At 39.8% G+C, this 16,740-nt stretch overlaps 1 protein-coding gene across 1 annotated transcript; it reads right to left on the bottom strand.

Annotated features, from left to right (window-relative positions):
* Positions 1 to 916: 916 nt before the first annotated feature.
* LOC103771521 (tyrosine-protein kinase RYK-like) lies at positions 917 to 13,184 on the bottom strand (the record flags this gene model as incomplete). The annotated part of the gene is made up of 8 exons (XM_008938823.1): positions 917 to 1,003; positions 3,232 to 3,357; positions 5,363 to 5,463; positions 8,562 to 8,706; positions 9,133 to 9,189; positions 10,701 to 10,835; positions 11,773 to 11,872; positions 13,063 to 13,184. Coding segments are annotated over 8 exons (873 nt in total), but the record flags the coding sequence as incomplete, so codon positions are not given.
* Positions 13,185 to 16,740: the final 3,556 nt, after the last annotated feature.

Raw genomic sequence — 16,740 nt, 5'->3', positions numbered from 1 at the left:
AAGGAATAATAGAAGGCTACTTTCTTCAAGCAATGTATTTTTATTGAAAATGGCACAGAATAAATAGGTAGCATAAAGATTCAACAATAAAATTTAACATCTTTACCAATTCCCACCTTCCTTTTTAAATTTAGTATCTTTTAAAGTTACTAGTTAAGGAATAAAATTTCAGACAAGTTAAAATTCTTATAGAAGCCTATTTTTAAGAAAGAGTTCAAGTTGTAAAATGAAAAATCATCACACCACATGCACTTAAGATTACCAAAGAAAGGTGATTAACTACAGGGAATTCAGCAAAACTGTTGAGAGCTACTAGAGAACTCTTACAGTTAGGAGTGTAGAGGAAGGGATATATGCAATATATATGTAGGATATATGTAATATGGTTTTCATCTACACTTACCTTATTTTTTAAGTCTACCTATCACAATTTAAATCACTCCAACAACAAATTTATACCAATGTCTCTGTCCAAGAAAGTTCTAAATTATAATCCTCACACTTCAGTAGCAAATTTTAAGGATGGCACAAACCATGCCCTACCTCCTGTGCAGCCAGGCATGATTCTAAAAGGTTTTTAAGATGCACTGCAAGTGCCTTTTTTTCAGCAATTTGCAGGGGAAAAGGCTGTGGATGGAAAGAACAGATGACATGCTACAGGAAAGAATAATTTTTTACTTAAAAGAATAATAAGTATTCAAGATGCAGTAACTAAAGGCACTGCTGGAGGACACATGCATTTTTCTTCCATATAAGATTCCTGCTCTCCCTGGCTGAAGGCAGCATCCAAATTGCTTTTGCTTTTTAAGCAGTGGCTATGTGCATATTTTTTGGCTTTAAAGACAGCTTTGATACACTCAGCATGCACAACAATCCACACAACTGCACACAAAACCACTCCTTTATGTAAACCTACCTTTAACAGTTTTGACAAAGACTTGTTTTTCTTTACTGGGGTCTTTCTCCTCTATTAGGATCCCATGGAAGATGCGCCCAAATGTGCCTGTGAAGAGAACATACCATTAGTATTATCTGGATAACTGACAGAATTTAATATCTACTATGAAAATATTACCTTCAAATATACCAGCCACAGCAGAAAGCCAAGATCAATAGCAGTTAAAGTCCTGAGTGCCCTCTTAAGCCAAGAGTATGATTCTATGAATACACAACTCAACCACCTCTCCAGCACGAGGCAATTCAGAACTAGATGCAATAAATGCTGGAAGCTTTAGATAACTACAAGTTAGGGGGATAAACATGAGAGTAAACTAATGTTAGCAGCAGAATCCAGTTAAATAAACCCATCATCTGTATTGATAATTAATTTGTGGCAGTTCAGTCTTTGTCAGCTTTCTCCAGTTCCATCCTTTTCTCATCCAGGCAGTCTGGAATTCTCTAGTCAAAACATTTCTAACCAAGATGAAATTTTTCTGGAAGTGCTCAGTTATATACTGGTTTCAGCCAACTAGTACACATGGAGCCATTTGAAAAAAAAATAGCATTAATTGTTCCACCTTAGCTTGGAGGTGTTTGGTTTATTTAGGGTTTTTTTTCAGTGCCTCCAAAATTTTTCCATTCACAAAATTTGAATGATGCTATTGCAGGAAGAGGAGCTACATTGAACAGCTGGAATAAGAGCAACTGCAGCATGGTAAAACACAGAATTTTTATACAACTCAGGTTGGCAACACCTTTCTGTCACTGTTACTGTGGCAGCAGGATGTGCATCATCTTCATGCAGCCCATTCATTACATTACATCCCTTTCCCACTGATTTCTCCTGTCTGATTAGGCTAAAAAGATATTTGCTAGAATTGCTTTAGCCTGGGTAAGCACCCTCTGGAATGAAGATGGTGTCTAAAAGACTCTTCAACAGGGACAGTGCAGGATTTCTAACACCTACACCAGGACTGCAAGTGAACACTCCAAGACAAGGTTCTTCACATTGTCATCTCACTAAGAAGCAGTTTAACTAAGGAGACTGCAAGGCAAACATAAATATACAGCATGAATTATTAGCAGTGAACTAAAAACCTCCTGAAGACATCAAGAAAGTGCCTTAAATACATGTTTGCTCTATAAAGATATATTTGCTTGTTCCCCTTTGAAGCACTTTGGTTCTTAGACAACAGACACTCAGCTCTGCTACAATCCTGAGCTAAAAATCAATTCATTGTTCATCAGAATGTTTTCTAGTGACTTTTGAAGGTTTTGACAGACTCTGATAGTAGCCAGACACCAGGAAACACTAGCCCAGTATTAACTGGGCCCACACTGCATCCAGCAGCCACATCCAGCAGAAGAGGGCAGGTCTGTCACTGGGTGCTGAAAGTTTGGCTACAGCAAGAGAGTACAAAGGAACTCAAAGCACATCCCACATGAGAAGGAAGCTTTTGGGAGTCGAGCACAAAGCTGCCTCCCCTCCTTAGAGATTCAGAGGCACACATTAAGTAGGGAGTGGTAGCATCCTCCCATTGTTTTTCAGACAGTAATACAAAGCATTTAGCAGTTCTACATCCAAAAGCCTCTCAGATCTCTAGCTTTGGGAAGTCTAATTTCTCATGAGGCTCGGGGAACACAGACGTGACGTTAGAGCACTAAAGATTAATGACCAAAACTCTTAAATATTTAAGTTCTTCATCCAATTCAAGATCAACAAGAACCAAGAGTTAATCTACATGAACCCTTCCAAACAAGCCAAAAGAATCAGGTAATCTCGGAGTTTTGTTAATCAGAGCTGTAAATGTTGCATCTGATTATTAGGTTTCCAAATCAGAAGCTATCAAATTGAGACAATGAGTTTAGGCAACCAAGTTTTTTTGTGTGGGATTTGCAATATTTTTTGGTGGTGGTGGTTGCTTGGGGTTTTTTTTGTTGTTGTTGTCAAGAGAAGCTTTTCTACAGTAACTTACAGAAGTGAGTTAATTGGCCACTTACAGCCCCAACTGATTACCTCATTCCTTCACCTTTATTTAAAAAGCCTAGATTATTAATACAGACAAGCTGAATAATTTACTGAGCACAGTCACTCCCCCATTCTAACAGACTCTGGAAACTGCTTTCCCCACCCTCCCACGCCCCAAATGCAAACATTGTTCATCACTTTTCTCCATCAAAGTTATGAAGATCAGAAACGTCATCTGTGATTAACTTCAGAAAAAACAAGCTATAAAAATATACATAGTGCACGTTGCAGCCAACAAGTGCCTGAGCCCTGCAGACACATACCTTCTTGGAGCACATCTTTTAGAGTTATCCTCTCCCTGGAGATGGCTATGTCCTTCACTTTAGCTTTTGCTTCCATCAGAGTGACACTTTTAAGATCATTCTTCTCTATCCGTAACGTAGGGTAACCTGAGGAGCCAGCAGAGCCAAACAAACCAATATAAATACCCTGATGATGAGAACACAAGCACACTGCTTCACCTCAGCACCACCTACAGGCATAAAGACAGGCAAGCAGCATGTCCTTCAAAAGATTATACTATTATTAGACAACAAAATATGAGAGAATTCATGTGAATATAATCATCTGGGGGAGGGGGAAAGTCCCGCAGGAATTCTACACAGAGTCATGGAATTGAGGCTCATTATTAACCCCAAATAAACAAGAGCCCTTACACACTGAGGCTGATTGATGTGACACTGCACTTCTCTCCTACAACAAGGAACCAACTGTCTTGCAGTGAGGAAGATGCCTCAGCCCAGCAGGATGTAACCCAAACTACCAGTGCCCTCTTCTGGCACTGCTAGACATCAATATCATCAGAAAGTCCTGGAAGGTTTTTTGAAAACAAATTTGGAGTTATCAGAATCTGGAGGTGAGCATTGACTTTGATAATTTATATTTTTTTATTATTATTACTCAAAGTTTTAATAGGACTGAAAGTTTTTAGTATGACTGTGGAAGGATTAAAGGCATTCTTCCTGTTTATTTCATGCATCCAACCTTTTTTTTCCTTCTTCTACCAATTTTCTCTATTTTCTGTGCTACCAAGTGTGTCCCAAAACAAGGAAGATCCATTCTGAAACAGCACAGGCTGAAGGCAGCAAACAGGTGCTATTTAGGCTACCACACTCACCAAGGTGAGGAGGATTTAATCATCACTATGGGCTTAGTCCTCTCCTCTTTGCCACAATAATGAGTTTCCACGGGCCACATTCAAATTAACTGAAAGGTGTGACTCTCAGGGCCAACCTAAAAACCTGCTTTTCATAGGGTATCAACAGCACAACATGATCTGGGATAAAAGTCAGAAAATTAAAGAGGCTGGGGAGGGGCTCTGAGTGGCAAGAGGGAAATCCAGCTCAAAAATCAGTTGCATGCTAAGGTCTCTGACAAACTCTGTGGAAAGGAATTCTTAAATTAATGCTTCTACTAAATAAACTTTTAAATCAGCTCTTTGCATTTCATAGGGTATCAACAGCACAACATGATCATAAAAGTCAGAAAATTAAAGAGGCTGGGGAGGGGCTCTGAGTGGCAAGAGGGAAAACCAGCTCAAAAATTAGTTGCATGCTAAGGTCTCTTCCAAACTCTGTGGAAAGGAATTCTTAAAAAAAAAAATATTGCTTTTACTAAATAAGTTTTTAAATCAACTCTTTGCAAGGGAAAGATGAACTCAGATGACAAAAAGGATCTTTTGGTTATTTTTTTTTTTAGGGAAACACAGTATAATTTACAGTACAGTTTTAACATGGAGAAAAGGAGGCTCAGGGGAGACTTCATCACTCTCTACAACTACCTGAGAGGAGGCTGGAGTGAGGTGGGGGTTCTCTCCAATAACAAATGACAGAGCAAACAGCATCAGTTGCACCAGCAGAGGTTTAGACTGGGCATTAGGGAAAACTTCACTGAAAGCTTGTCAAGCCCTGGAACAGTGGAACAGGCTGCCCAGGGAGGTGGTGGAGTCACCATTCCTTAAGGTATCTAAAAGTTGTGTAGATGAGGTGCTTAGGGACATGGTAGTGAGGAAAGGGGAAAACACAGTAGGGCTGAATAGCAGCCACATTTCTGCAGTGCTCCCTCATGAATCTTCTCCAACATAAATGATTCTATTGAGCATTATGGAAGAGAAAAAAAAAAACACTAGTAGTAGTAGATGAAAACAGTAGCTATTTAATTTATGCTTTCTGAAAAGGTCAAGAGGGCCAGGGTATTATTTCAGCTTGGCAGTTTCTTGGCTGAGAAAAACAGCAGTTTGAGTTTAACAGAACTCAAGACACCAACTGACAGAGCCAGGAGATTACTCATGGTCTTTTCTACTTGATACTAAATCAGTGTGATCCTTATCACCAGATACTCCAGCCATGTCCAAGGAGGTCTGTAGCAAGGGTCTGTAATTAGATTAATACTTACTGGTTACTGGTGTTGCATTGTTTGGTGTGTCAGCTCTCAAGTACTGGGTTGTCTGTGTGGAAGGCTGGGATAAACCTTGTGAGCTACTGCTGTCACTAATGCTGTTTTAAAACAAAAATGGACATGAACATGACTGCTTGCTGCTGTGAGACATTCAAAATTAACTTATCAAAGTTAAAACCAGAAGATTTTCCAGGCTAGACTTTGAAAGAATGGCATTTTTCAAGTCCCTCACACATGAAAATGTATTCCAGGTAACTCAAAAATCTCAGCACTGCTGCCCTTGGAGTGGAAGCAACTACCTCCTACTTGTTTTACAGAATTTGTTCTATTTTCCAATACTGCTTCCCCACTTTTGAAAGACCAACAAGACAAAGCACTTATTGCAAGAACCACTCTGTCATATCAGAAGCAATGGAGTTACTGTACTCCAGAAAAGACCTGTAGGCATTTTTCCTGGTGCCAGCATCCCAGTGAGAATTAACAACTGCAAAAGTCTGAAAGCAGAAGCCTGAGCTAAGCACAGAGGCACCTCTAACACCCTGCAAAGCTTAACTAGCTTTTTCAGCTAGTTTTTTTCCTGTGAAGAGTTGTTGTGGCTGTAATGGCCCAAGAACAGCTGAGAAAGCTTGCAGGCAAAGGCAGTACCTGTTAGCAGCTCAGATGGCAGGGCCAGAAGCAGCTTTTTTTGATCTCCCTCCCAAATACACAGAAACACATCCCCCTTTTTTGGAAGTTAAAAGCTTCTTCACTTCTGCTGAGTGCATCAGGAGTGCAAAGAGGAGATTGGGTTTGGGTATAACCCTCTGCCCTTGACAAATCAATGCCCCATTTGCTGCTGAGGCTGATGTTGAGCACTGACCAAGCAGCACTAGTCATCCTTGTAGGATTTTTAGACATGCTTGATGATGCCCTCAAGGAGCAGTGGTAGCACTGAAGCAAGGCTTCCTTTTAAAAAATAAGGGAAAAAAACCCAAATCACACAGCCAAGCCAATTCTTCCCCATTATCCCATCCTCACAGATGCACCTGCTGGATTGATTTTCTTTTTTTTCTTTAAAACAAAATCTAATTCTCACAACACAAACATCAAACTTAATCATTTATAGCTGGCCTCAGACTCTCTGGAAACCTTTGATCAAGTTATTCCCACATTCACTGTCTTCCAGGTGTAGGGATCCAGCACAGTTTTTAGCACAAGGTTCAAAGCCACAGTTGGTGGTCTATGCTTTAGAGTTTTTGAATTAATAACCTCTCAGGCATTAATAAATTGTTAGCACATTTTCTTTGGCACTTTTTCAAGTCCCTTTCACAGGATGTACACAAGCATTTGCTCTGAACTTTCAATCCAAAGTTCTTCAACAGACCATATGCAGCCTGTAAACTCAGCTGCCTGGCTTTAGCTTCTATTTAACCACCTCCCTTCCTCTTTTTTTAATTTATTTCTGGGTTTTTTTTGAAATTAAGAACAACAGCAATGAGTCGTTCAGCCTCTGTTGCTCCTGGGAGGTCATTAACCCTAATGACATTATCATCTGCATTTCAGAATGCCTTTACAAGCAATGTTTGGAGCTTGTTATTCAAAACCAAATCAAAAGTTGTTTCTTCTCTCACAAATTCCTTGACTAGTTGGCTACACCAAGCAGTCACTGCTCAGATGTGATGCTAGTGGATACCACTGAGGCTTCATTACAACACTGAGGCAGTTTCTCAACCAAGCACTGAAACATCACCTCACAGGCTCTTTGCTAGCTCCATTTTGAAAACAAAACCCCAGAGATCCTGATTTTCAGGCACATTTTTCCCTCTGCTACAGCAAAGTTTGACCACAGCTCTTACCCAGGAGCCCACCCAAGGTTTTGTCAGGTCAGGCACCTTTGGGCTCAAAAGGCAAATCTTTTTAATGGCTTTCTGAAGAACTAAATCCCACTATCCACACAAACTTCACAGAATTTATCAGAAGGCCACATACTGATTTAAATTCTTTAATACCTCCAGACTATTGACATTAGCTGAATTTTTTGCTTCTATCTCCACAGAAATCAAGTAGAATGGAGCAGATGAAAGGACACTTGATCACATTGCTAGGCTGAGACAGTCTCTCAAAAAACTCAAGTGATGACACTACTCACATACTCTGTAAGTGTAATGCTTTTCCTTTCTGAATTAAAGCAAGTTCCACCTTCTATTGATTAAAAACCCTCAGTAGACAACTGGGCAGAAATGAATTGAGGAAAGCTGACAAGTCATTTGGGTAGATAATGGGGTCTTGAGAAACCACTCTGCTTACTACTCTGACATATCTCAAACGTCAAGTGGTCTGAGGACACCAAAGCAGCAAACTGCAAAAAGAAAACCAGAAAGAAACAGATGGCAGGACAGAGAGGAAGATGAAAAGATAGAGCTACTCCAAGAGCCTGCAGGAAGGAAGAGAAACAGTTCAAGAGACCTTTTCAACAGGGCTGACCACCCACAGGCCCAGTTGTTTTCCAGAGTATTCAGTTTCAAAACTGTCTGCTTCTAAACAGTTGTATCTGATACTGCTTGGTCACAGGGCCTCAGCACAGCTTCAGTCACCTGCTTTTTCAGCCCCCCTTGTGCCTCAGGGTTTAATCCCCACTCAGCTGACTGCATTGCCCCTGGGTTCATGTTACAAGGCTTTTTTGTATGCATGTGACAATTTGGTTTTTCTGGATTGAAAATACATCTGGGAGAAACATGTTTTCAGCTTTATAACCAACCAGTTGTAATCCCCAGATTTACCCCAAGGCCAAGGTGAGCACTGGTAAATCAATCAAAACAGAGAAAACTGAAATTCAATCCCCTGTAGAAGTCAGTAGTAAACAAGTATTTTCAGTGTGCCCAAGTTTCTATCAAATTTTTGTTCAATCTTGACAATCCCTGTAGATCTGGTTTAGTCCAAATTTCCCCACTGTGCATCCTCCACACAACTATTCAGGGAAAAAAAAAGAAATCCAACAGCCACAACCCTCTCACCCAATAAACAGCAAAGCACCTGCAACTGCTGCCTTTCTGCAAGTAGAGCACTTACCACAACTCTACACAGGTAGTAACTGCTACAGCTTAACATCAGGAGCAGGAATTGCAAGCTACTGCAGAGCGACCATTTTGAGGTCAAAACTCCCACAAATCTGAGTAAATGTGCCCCAAAACCACACTTGAAAAGTCTGAATACATACCTGTCATCCAGCTCTATCCTTTTCATGCTGTGGAGGTGCAAGACAGCTAAGATTATTGCCACCAAGAATATAACAGCACAGCAGACACCTACACTGATGTAGAACACGCGGGTGGAAGTGGTGGGAGCTGTGTTCACAGGATCAACTGAAACAGAGAGAGGAGAAGTTCCTGAGTCTTTGTGGAAAAAAAAAATACACAAAAACAAACCAAAAAAATCCCCCAAACCAACCAGTTCACCCTCTTTCTCAAAAGAATCTCAACTATGGCAAGTTTTACAGCAAAATTCTGTGGTTGCACCTTAGCAGCAGAGGGCTGTCACTGTGCTGGCCCTCAGCTAGTGCCAAGCAGCAGGGTGGGCACAGGGCCTGGGGGCAGAAGAGGCAGCAGCCCTGGCCACCTCTCCAGTTTTATATGCCACACCATGGAGAACAACTGCCCTGGAAGAGACAGCAGGAGGTAAAGAGAGAACTGACCAATGCGCTTCGCCGCTTGTGAAAGCGGTGAAAAGAACATCACAAATTTGTCAGTTTTTTCACCCAAAGTAAGTTGTGTACACTCTGAATTACTTACAGATAGCCTTGCTGCTGTTTTTATCAGATGCTGGAGATTTTACTTCTGGTTCAAGCTCTAAAGAAAGGAGACAAACCCATGAAGTTTAGCATGCTTTTATTACTGGAAGCCCTTCACAGGAACTGAATCGCCTCATTTATGGAAAAAGAAATCTGCTTTTCCAATTAGGTGAGCTGACTTAAGGACTATAGTTATCTTTAGATTTCTACTTTAAATACATAATCACTGTATAATTAAAAAAAAAATACACTTCTTTAAGACACATGGGTTAGGTATATTTCACTACTCATACACATGTCCATTGAGGCCATGCTTGAACCCACTGAATCCACCTACCTCAAAAAACCCTCTAGCTTGTCCACCAAAGTCCAAAGCAGCAGACAGCACAAAGAGGAGGTAGAGAGTATGTGAGTGTATGCCAAGACACTAAACAACAAAGACTTCACAGAATCTGTTACTACAGGACAGAAAATAATTTCTTCAATGACCCATCAATACCAGCCTGACCTTTGAGAAGAAATTCTGGCTCTAGTCCAATGCTACTCATCCTAGGCATAAGTTAGAGATGGGCACTGTGCCTTCTCAGATGATGCTACAGTGATGAGTGCTTTAAAACTGAAGGATGAAAAAGGTAATGCCAATTTAAATACTCAAATATGGAACAAAAGGCACAAGAATACTTAAGTTCATGTGTGAAGGCAGTCCTCTAGAAAGGGGATAAATCTTCATTAAGCTCACTGTGAGTCTGGTCACTAAGAGGAGCAGTGCAAACCATCCTAGCAAAAATCCATCCCAGCTTTTCCACTCACACCACCTGCAAGTTCATCCTTAGACATTCATACCCAAGACAAGTGACAAACTCCCCTCTGAAAAGCCAACTACAAAACCTGAAAGGCTCCAAGTAAACTGAACAGAGCAGGAGGAGTGTGTAAACAGAGAGGTGGCCATCCTCAAATGCTGCCTGAGAACAGGACACCACAGCCATTTTTAAAGAAGGTCCAGTTCTTGGGATTCTCCAAAATCATTTTCTTCTGATGCCTAGGAAAATACTTCTAGGAAGCAACAAAGGGAGTTAGCACCAATCTGAGAAGAAATTGTGCTTGCAGATTACCAAGTCAAAGCACAGAAGAGTCAATCTGGGATTCCTGAAGTCTGCATTATCTGCCAAGAATATTCTGTATTCCAAAGTCCAAAAGATTAACACCAGCTTACATTCACTAAACAGCAAATTTTAAGTTTATCACACTTCATAAACTAAGTTGGTAATTCTCTGAAAAATTTGAATATTCAGACTGCTGCAGTTCTGAGGAAACTAGTTTATTCCTTCAAAGCACAACAGAGAAAATGCTTTTTGCTATACATGTAAAAAAATCAGTCAGTGCAACAGAACACTTGGGAAATTTGTTCATCCATCAGCTTCTGCTTTTACTAAAATTTTTACTATAATTTGACCTGGTTTCCTCCTCTCCAACACTCACTCATGTCCTCCATCATCTGCCTTCCCAACCCTTTTTCCTACAGCATTTTAACACTGAAAGTGTTCTAAGATTTGAAACTCAATATCTTACTTTTGTAGCACATTTTCCTTCGTTTGAAATTTAGAATTGTGATGTTTTTTGATGAATTTATTGTCAAGTTGAGCTGCATTAGTATTGTGACCTCAGAGTCGAGTCTGCCAGTGCAGGAGAGTTCCACACGAAACACTGCAAAAAAAAAATCAAACATGAAAATTAAATTCAAGCACTTTTCATACACTGTAGTGAAAGAACAGTTAAATGTTGATAACATACTTTTTTTTTTTTTAAAACTTGCTATTAAGAAATGCTATTTTAGTCTTCATGCCTTGCCATTTCAGGGCATAGATTGATTTAAAATCTATGTAATATCAGAAGTTTACAGGTTACTAAGATTGTATTTGTGGATAAATGACCATTAACCATCTATTAGCTTTGGAGTTAAAATGCTGTCACAGAAGAAACCTCTGTTACCACAGGAACCAGAAAAACTTTTGTTTTCTTTGTTGCTTTGTTCCCTGGGGAACCTGTGCCACAGTCTCACCACCCTCATAATGAAGACCTTCATCCTTATATCTAAATCTCCCCTCTTCCAGTTTGTCTTCAAGTTTGGATGATTTTTTTCATCAATTCATTCCAGGAACCTCCTGGATTGTTGGTTATCTGCTGTGTTGTCCATCCAGCAGATAATCAGAGTGGTTCCAATCCCCCAGGAGGACCAGAGCCTGTGAACATGAAGCTGCTCCTGTCTGTCCATAGATGGCCTCAGCCACTCAGATAATTTGTACACCACTATTATTGATACAAACAGAGCAGACAAGCCTAATTCTTCCCTAGCACCTGCTGTCACAAAAAAAGCAGTACACAACCAAAACATCCAGGAAAATCTCTATTCCCCACTAAACAAGGGGAAAAAAAATACTACTTTCAGACTAATCTCAATGTAAAACCTTTTAGCAAGGTCACTATTTTGCAGGAAGCCTGTAAACATTATGTTTAATAGCAAAAAATTATGCTCTTGCACAAGATTACATACATTTTGGGGAAAAAAACCAACAAGTACCACCAGAAAGCATCATTAGTATCAGCACTAGCTGTGTGTGAACATGGGAGGTGTGGAGCTCACCTGAAAGGGTGCGAGGAACTTCTCCTTGTAGAGAAATGTTGGCCTGGGGCATAGCCATAGCCATGGGATTGTCCACCTGAAATCCCAGTTTATACTCAACCTGCAGCAATAGTTGGGAGACAAAGCATGTAAGAAATTATTACTAAAAAGAAATGCTACAGACCTTTTCATAATTCTTGACATTTAAGAACTGTATCTTCCCTTCAAAGAAGGCTAGTGATTTGAGGTGCCCACATTCAGGAAGTCTAAAACCAGACTTTTGTGACAGTTCAAATTAACAAAGCCAAAACAGAAGCCACTCTTGAAACCACTCTTGAAAATTTGGGGCAGAATTTAAAGTACTTTATTTAAAAAAAAAGAAAACAAAAAGCCCTCAAACCAACCAACCACAAACCTCTCTTGCTGATACTTTTACATTTCCTTGTTCAAAAGCCAGTGTGCTAAAACCATAGGAATTTTAAAAATTCCCCCTCCTCTAGTGAGTTTTATAAACTGTATGGTCAAAATTGCTCAATGTTGCCTAACAGTGCAATTACAGTAATGAAAGGAAGGCTACACAAGCTCAAAAATTCCTGTTGACCATTCACAGCCAGGTCCAAGGAAACTCAAGGCAGGGAAGAACACTGGCAAAAGGAACCTTCAGGAATTGCTCTGGTGGAGTTGCTAAATATTGCTGTTGCCACAGGAGTCTTTCTTGCTTAAGGACAGATGAATAACCACCACTCAAGTTTTTTAAAAAAAATTAAAAATAACACAACACCAGAATGAACATCTGGCAGAGACTAAACAGATCATTTCATACACATAAATAAATTGTTAAGTAACTGGAAATCCTTCAAAAATATAAAGATTGCATATGCCTTTATGACAGCTGTTGCTGCATGCTCCAGCCATGGTGATTAAGCAAAATAAAAATCCCTTTCCATTTAATTAAGGCTTGATAATAACATGCTAGATGCTACATTTAGAGGTTTTTCTTTTCTCCCAACATATGTTTCTAGAAATCTCTACAATGTAGCTGCTCTACATTTGATTTCCAGGGGCTTCTGTTCCTAGCTGCCCCTTCTGTGTGTTCAGTGCACCACCAGAAGAGATTCCACAGCTTGTATATAGACACATGTAGCTTGTCAAAAGCAAGCAGCAGAAAATACTTCAGAAGAAGTGCTGAGCCTTTCTAAAACTAGAAAGGAACAGTTTGGATGCTCACTGTCTGCAATCACATAACTAATTCTTTTGCACTGCCCAATACATATCATGTACCAAGTGTTCAGATATGTTATGTTTGCCTACCTTGGATTTAGCATGCCAGCTGAAGTGAAGATTGTTGGTCTCACTGGGTATCAAGAGATTGAAGGACAATGCATAGTGATTAACCACATCATTCCTCACATAAGATAACTCTGCATTAAGACCTGTAAGGAGAAAGGAAAGTGTAAGGTGAGGGAGAACAAGACCAGCACTGGATTAAACAACCCTCAGTATCACCAGCTCCACCTGTATTGGAAAGTTTAAGCAAATACTTCCTCAAGTCCATAAACTCAACTGCAGGCTCAGAGAAAATACTTATGCACATCAGCTTTAACAAGAGTGCCTCAAATTCTTACAAAGCAACAGGTTCAGAGACAACTTTTTATACAATCCTCCAGAAGAATCATTCCAGACTCTCCTGAAGGTACTCCTGGCTGCTTCTGGGGATCCTGAGTCCAGTTTTGCTCTTATTTACAACTGTGTCCATTGAAAACAAAGTATTTTGGATTATCAGCTTGTTAAACTGCAGGTAATTGTTGCCAGAATAGCTCATTTCTTGAGCCTGAGACACACAGACTATGGAATTAACTTCAGGGTAACCAGTTGACAGTACAAAGCACACATTTGAGAAGAGGAATGACATTTGTACACAAAATAATACTAATATTTTCTATCTACTCTTTGCCTTCTGAACATTAATACACCCAGAGAATTAAAAGCCTAAAAAAGTTAATCAAAAACCATATATTACAGAACACTAAGATGTGTTTTTCCTAAATGAGACAAATACTCTGCTATTAAAAATACTGAATGAATTCATTATCTTTTGCAACACACATTCCAAGGTCACAGTGAACACAGGGTAGCACCCTCCAGCTTGCCCTGGGTGTCACTAGGAACTAGTGCTACAGGAAGCATTACAATCTAACCCCCTTCCCTGCAGCCATAAAATTAATCCCAGCTCCATATCCTCAGGACAGACCCATGCTGTACCTGGAGTATCATTTTGTCTTGTCTCATACAGCTCCTCCTCCCTTGCTCCAGTTAAATGCTGTCCAGGCTCAGCAATCTATTGACATGCTAAAAGAATAACTGGGCAAATCAGAAGCACGTGCATGCTCTAAAAACAAGCTATGCAAAGGCAACTGAGTCCAATTAAAATATCCACAGTACAATTGGGGGCATAAATAATGGAATTATTTTTTATTATGGCTAGAAAGTCAAGAAAATGAGAAAGGTTGTGACTCCAAGATGACAGCATTTAAGGCACCCTGAGGTTACTGCAAGAACCTAGGGAATCATGAAAGGGTTTATTTAAAGACAGAAAAAATAACATCTAGGATAACCACTGAACTGTGTGGACAAGCTGCATTTGAAGAAAGGGAGAATCAGCTTGAAAGAAATCATTCTTCCTATCTAGTGCAAAAACTGGGCACAGATCAATGCAAAGTGATAAAAGTTCTCTTATTCCAGACCTTGATTTAATCCACTCTGTTTTCCCAAGATACAGAAACACAGCCAAGACATTCCTCTTCATGCTTTTTGCTGTTAACCACTTTAACTCCCTGCTGGCTCATTAGTGTCCTGAAACTTAACCAAAACCCAAGAGCCTATAATCACAGACACTGGGGGATGGCAAGGCAGAGAGCCCTAGAGACTGAATGCAGCAAAGCAATGAACACAGAGTAATCCCAGAGAGAAACACTCTCAGACAAGACCTTGAATGGAAAAAGATGCAGGGGAAGCCTTAAGTGCTGAATATCATCAGCCTGAGATGGTCTATAAAAAGTTAAACCTTTCTTCTCCAATTTGTCCATATTTCCACTCAATAATTAATGGCAAATCATAGAATCAGTTAGGTTGGAAAATACTTTGAAGTTCAAGTCCAATTGTTAACCCAGCAGTGCAAAGTCCACCCAATGCAAAAGCATATTCACTAGTAAAATACAGAGGAGAGGGAAGCACACCATGAGATTAAGGTGATAATCCTTGATTCAATGTAAAATTTGGTCACAGAAATCAAATGGATACAAATCAACAAAATCAGTCTAATCTTTAGGCTTTAATAGTGGTAAAAGACTGAAGTACTTTGATTATATAGCCCACTAATGTCTTAATACCTACACTGCCATAAAAAGCTAACAGGCAAAGCTAATTACACAAATTTCAACAGCATCAGGTAAGAGCAGCAGGAGAATTGAGGTCAAATTTTATAGCTTAAAAAAAATTATGCTCTAACTAAAAGACGAGTGTATAAAAATAATTTAAGAGCTCCACTACAAAACCTCTTATTAAAAAGGCAGAGGACTGCCTGGCTTAGTATCCTGTTTCTATCAGGGGTCTTCAGAAAATGCCTAGGGAAGAGTATAAAAGCCTTTTATCAGTAATTAAAATGTTTCCTCTATAGCACATCTTTCCCCATCAGTGAACTACAGACAAAATTCACATTGCCAGGCACAGCTAAGAACTTGTGTCCACCCCAGACAAACAAGCTCATCTCCCTCCCCCCAATCTGCCCCAGTTTTGCTCTCAGATCATCCTTCCAGCCCTGATTTTTCATCCCCTTGCTGCTTCCTACACCTCAGTCCTGAACTCCTGAAGTACTTTGTTGATATAATCTCAATCAAGACAGCAAAAATACCAAAAAAAAAGTTGCAGGTGAACCTGCCAGTCAAAAAAAAGCCCCTTGCCTCCTCACTGCTTAGATTGACAGACTAAGTGCTATTAGTAACTCTCTCTGGAGTGGACATTAAAAATGGTGAAGGGGTTTACAAGAAACTCTTTAGGCTCCATTTAGCCTCCATTACCATGATAGTTTAAGTTCACCTCAGAATTGCTTTAATTCTGTCTTTCACCTTTTTTATTCAGACCAGCCTTGCCATGTTCCTTGTTTAACCCTTCAGCAGGCCAAGTTCAGAGTCAAGCTGGCACTCTTTCAAACACAGCAGCAGTATAGGATGTAATCAGCCCAAGCAGCAGGTGATTAAGGAAGAGAAGATAGAAACAAGGTTTGTTTTCCCATCATTTTGGCTTTCAAGAATGGTTAAACTCCTAACTATTTACACTCAAACCTGTTGACTGGGTGGCAGGGGGAATATAACTCTGCAAGATGTCTGGTTCCTCTTAAGGTGTTGAACACTTTAAGTAGGGCAAATACACCAGCAAGCCAGAACAAACCCAAATTGGTATGTAATGGTTTATGTCATATAGGGAATAATAAAAGGAGAAAACAGGTCACTCCAGAAGAAAAATACAGATTAATTACAAATAGCTAGACAAAACAGGCACTTCTTTAATAATTTTCTTGTAGGCAATGCATCAACCCATGTGCAAACAGCAAGACTAATGCTTTGCTTTAATTTTAAGGTAGAAACATCACCCTTTCTAGCCAGGCAATCCCTAAATTTCATTATTAATTTCCACATATTTGCACCTCCCGCCCTTGGGTGTGAAATCGAAAGAATAAATTAAAGCTGAAGACAAAAAGGTAAATTTAAGCAGCACCACAGAGAAAGTCTGTCATTCTTCCCACTGTTTAACATAACAAAAGGTCTGAAGAAGCTCAGAAAGGAAGGGGAGAGGCCAGTTTTCATTCCCAAATGCAAGAGATGCTGGGCAGCCCTTGTGTTCATGACAAAAATGGGATGATGTCAGTCTAGCCACCTAACAAAACTTCTTTTCAGCTCTCCTTGTGCAAATGCAGTCTAGTTTCAACTTTTT

The sequence above is a fragment of the Merops nubicus genome, unplaced genomic scaffold (genome assembly GCF_000691845.1).
Source record: "Merops nubicus isolate BGI_N331 unplaced genomic scaffold, ASM69184v1 scaffold21484, whole genome shotgun sequence".
Classification (NCBI taxonomy): domain Eukaryota; kingdom Metazoa; phylum Chordata; class Aves; order Coraciiformes; family Meropidae; genus Merops; species Merops nubicus.
The sequence above is the reverse complement of the archived record's forward strand: the minus strand, read 5'-3'. Positions and strand labels throughout refer to the sequence as shown.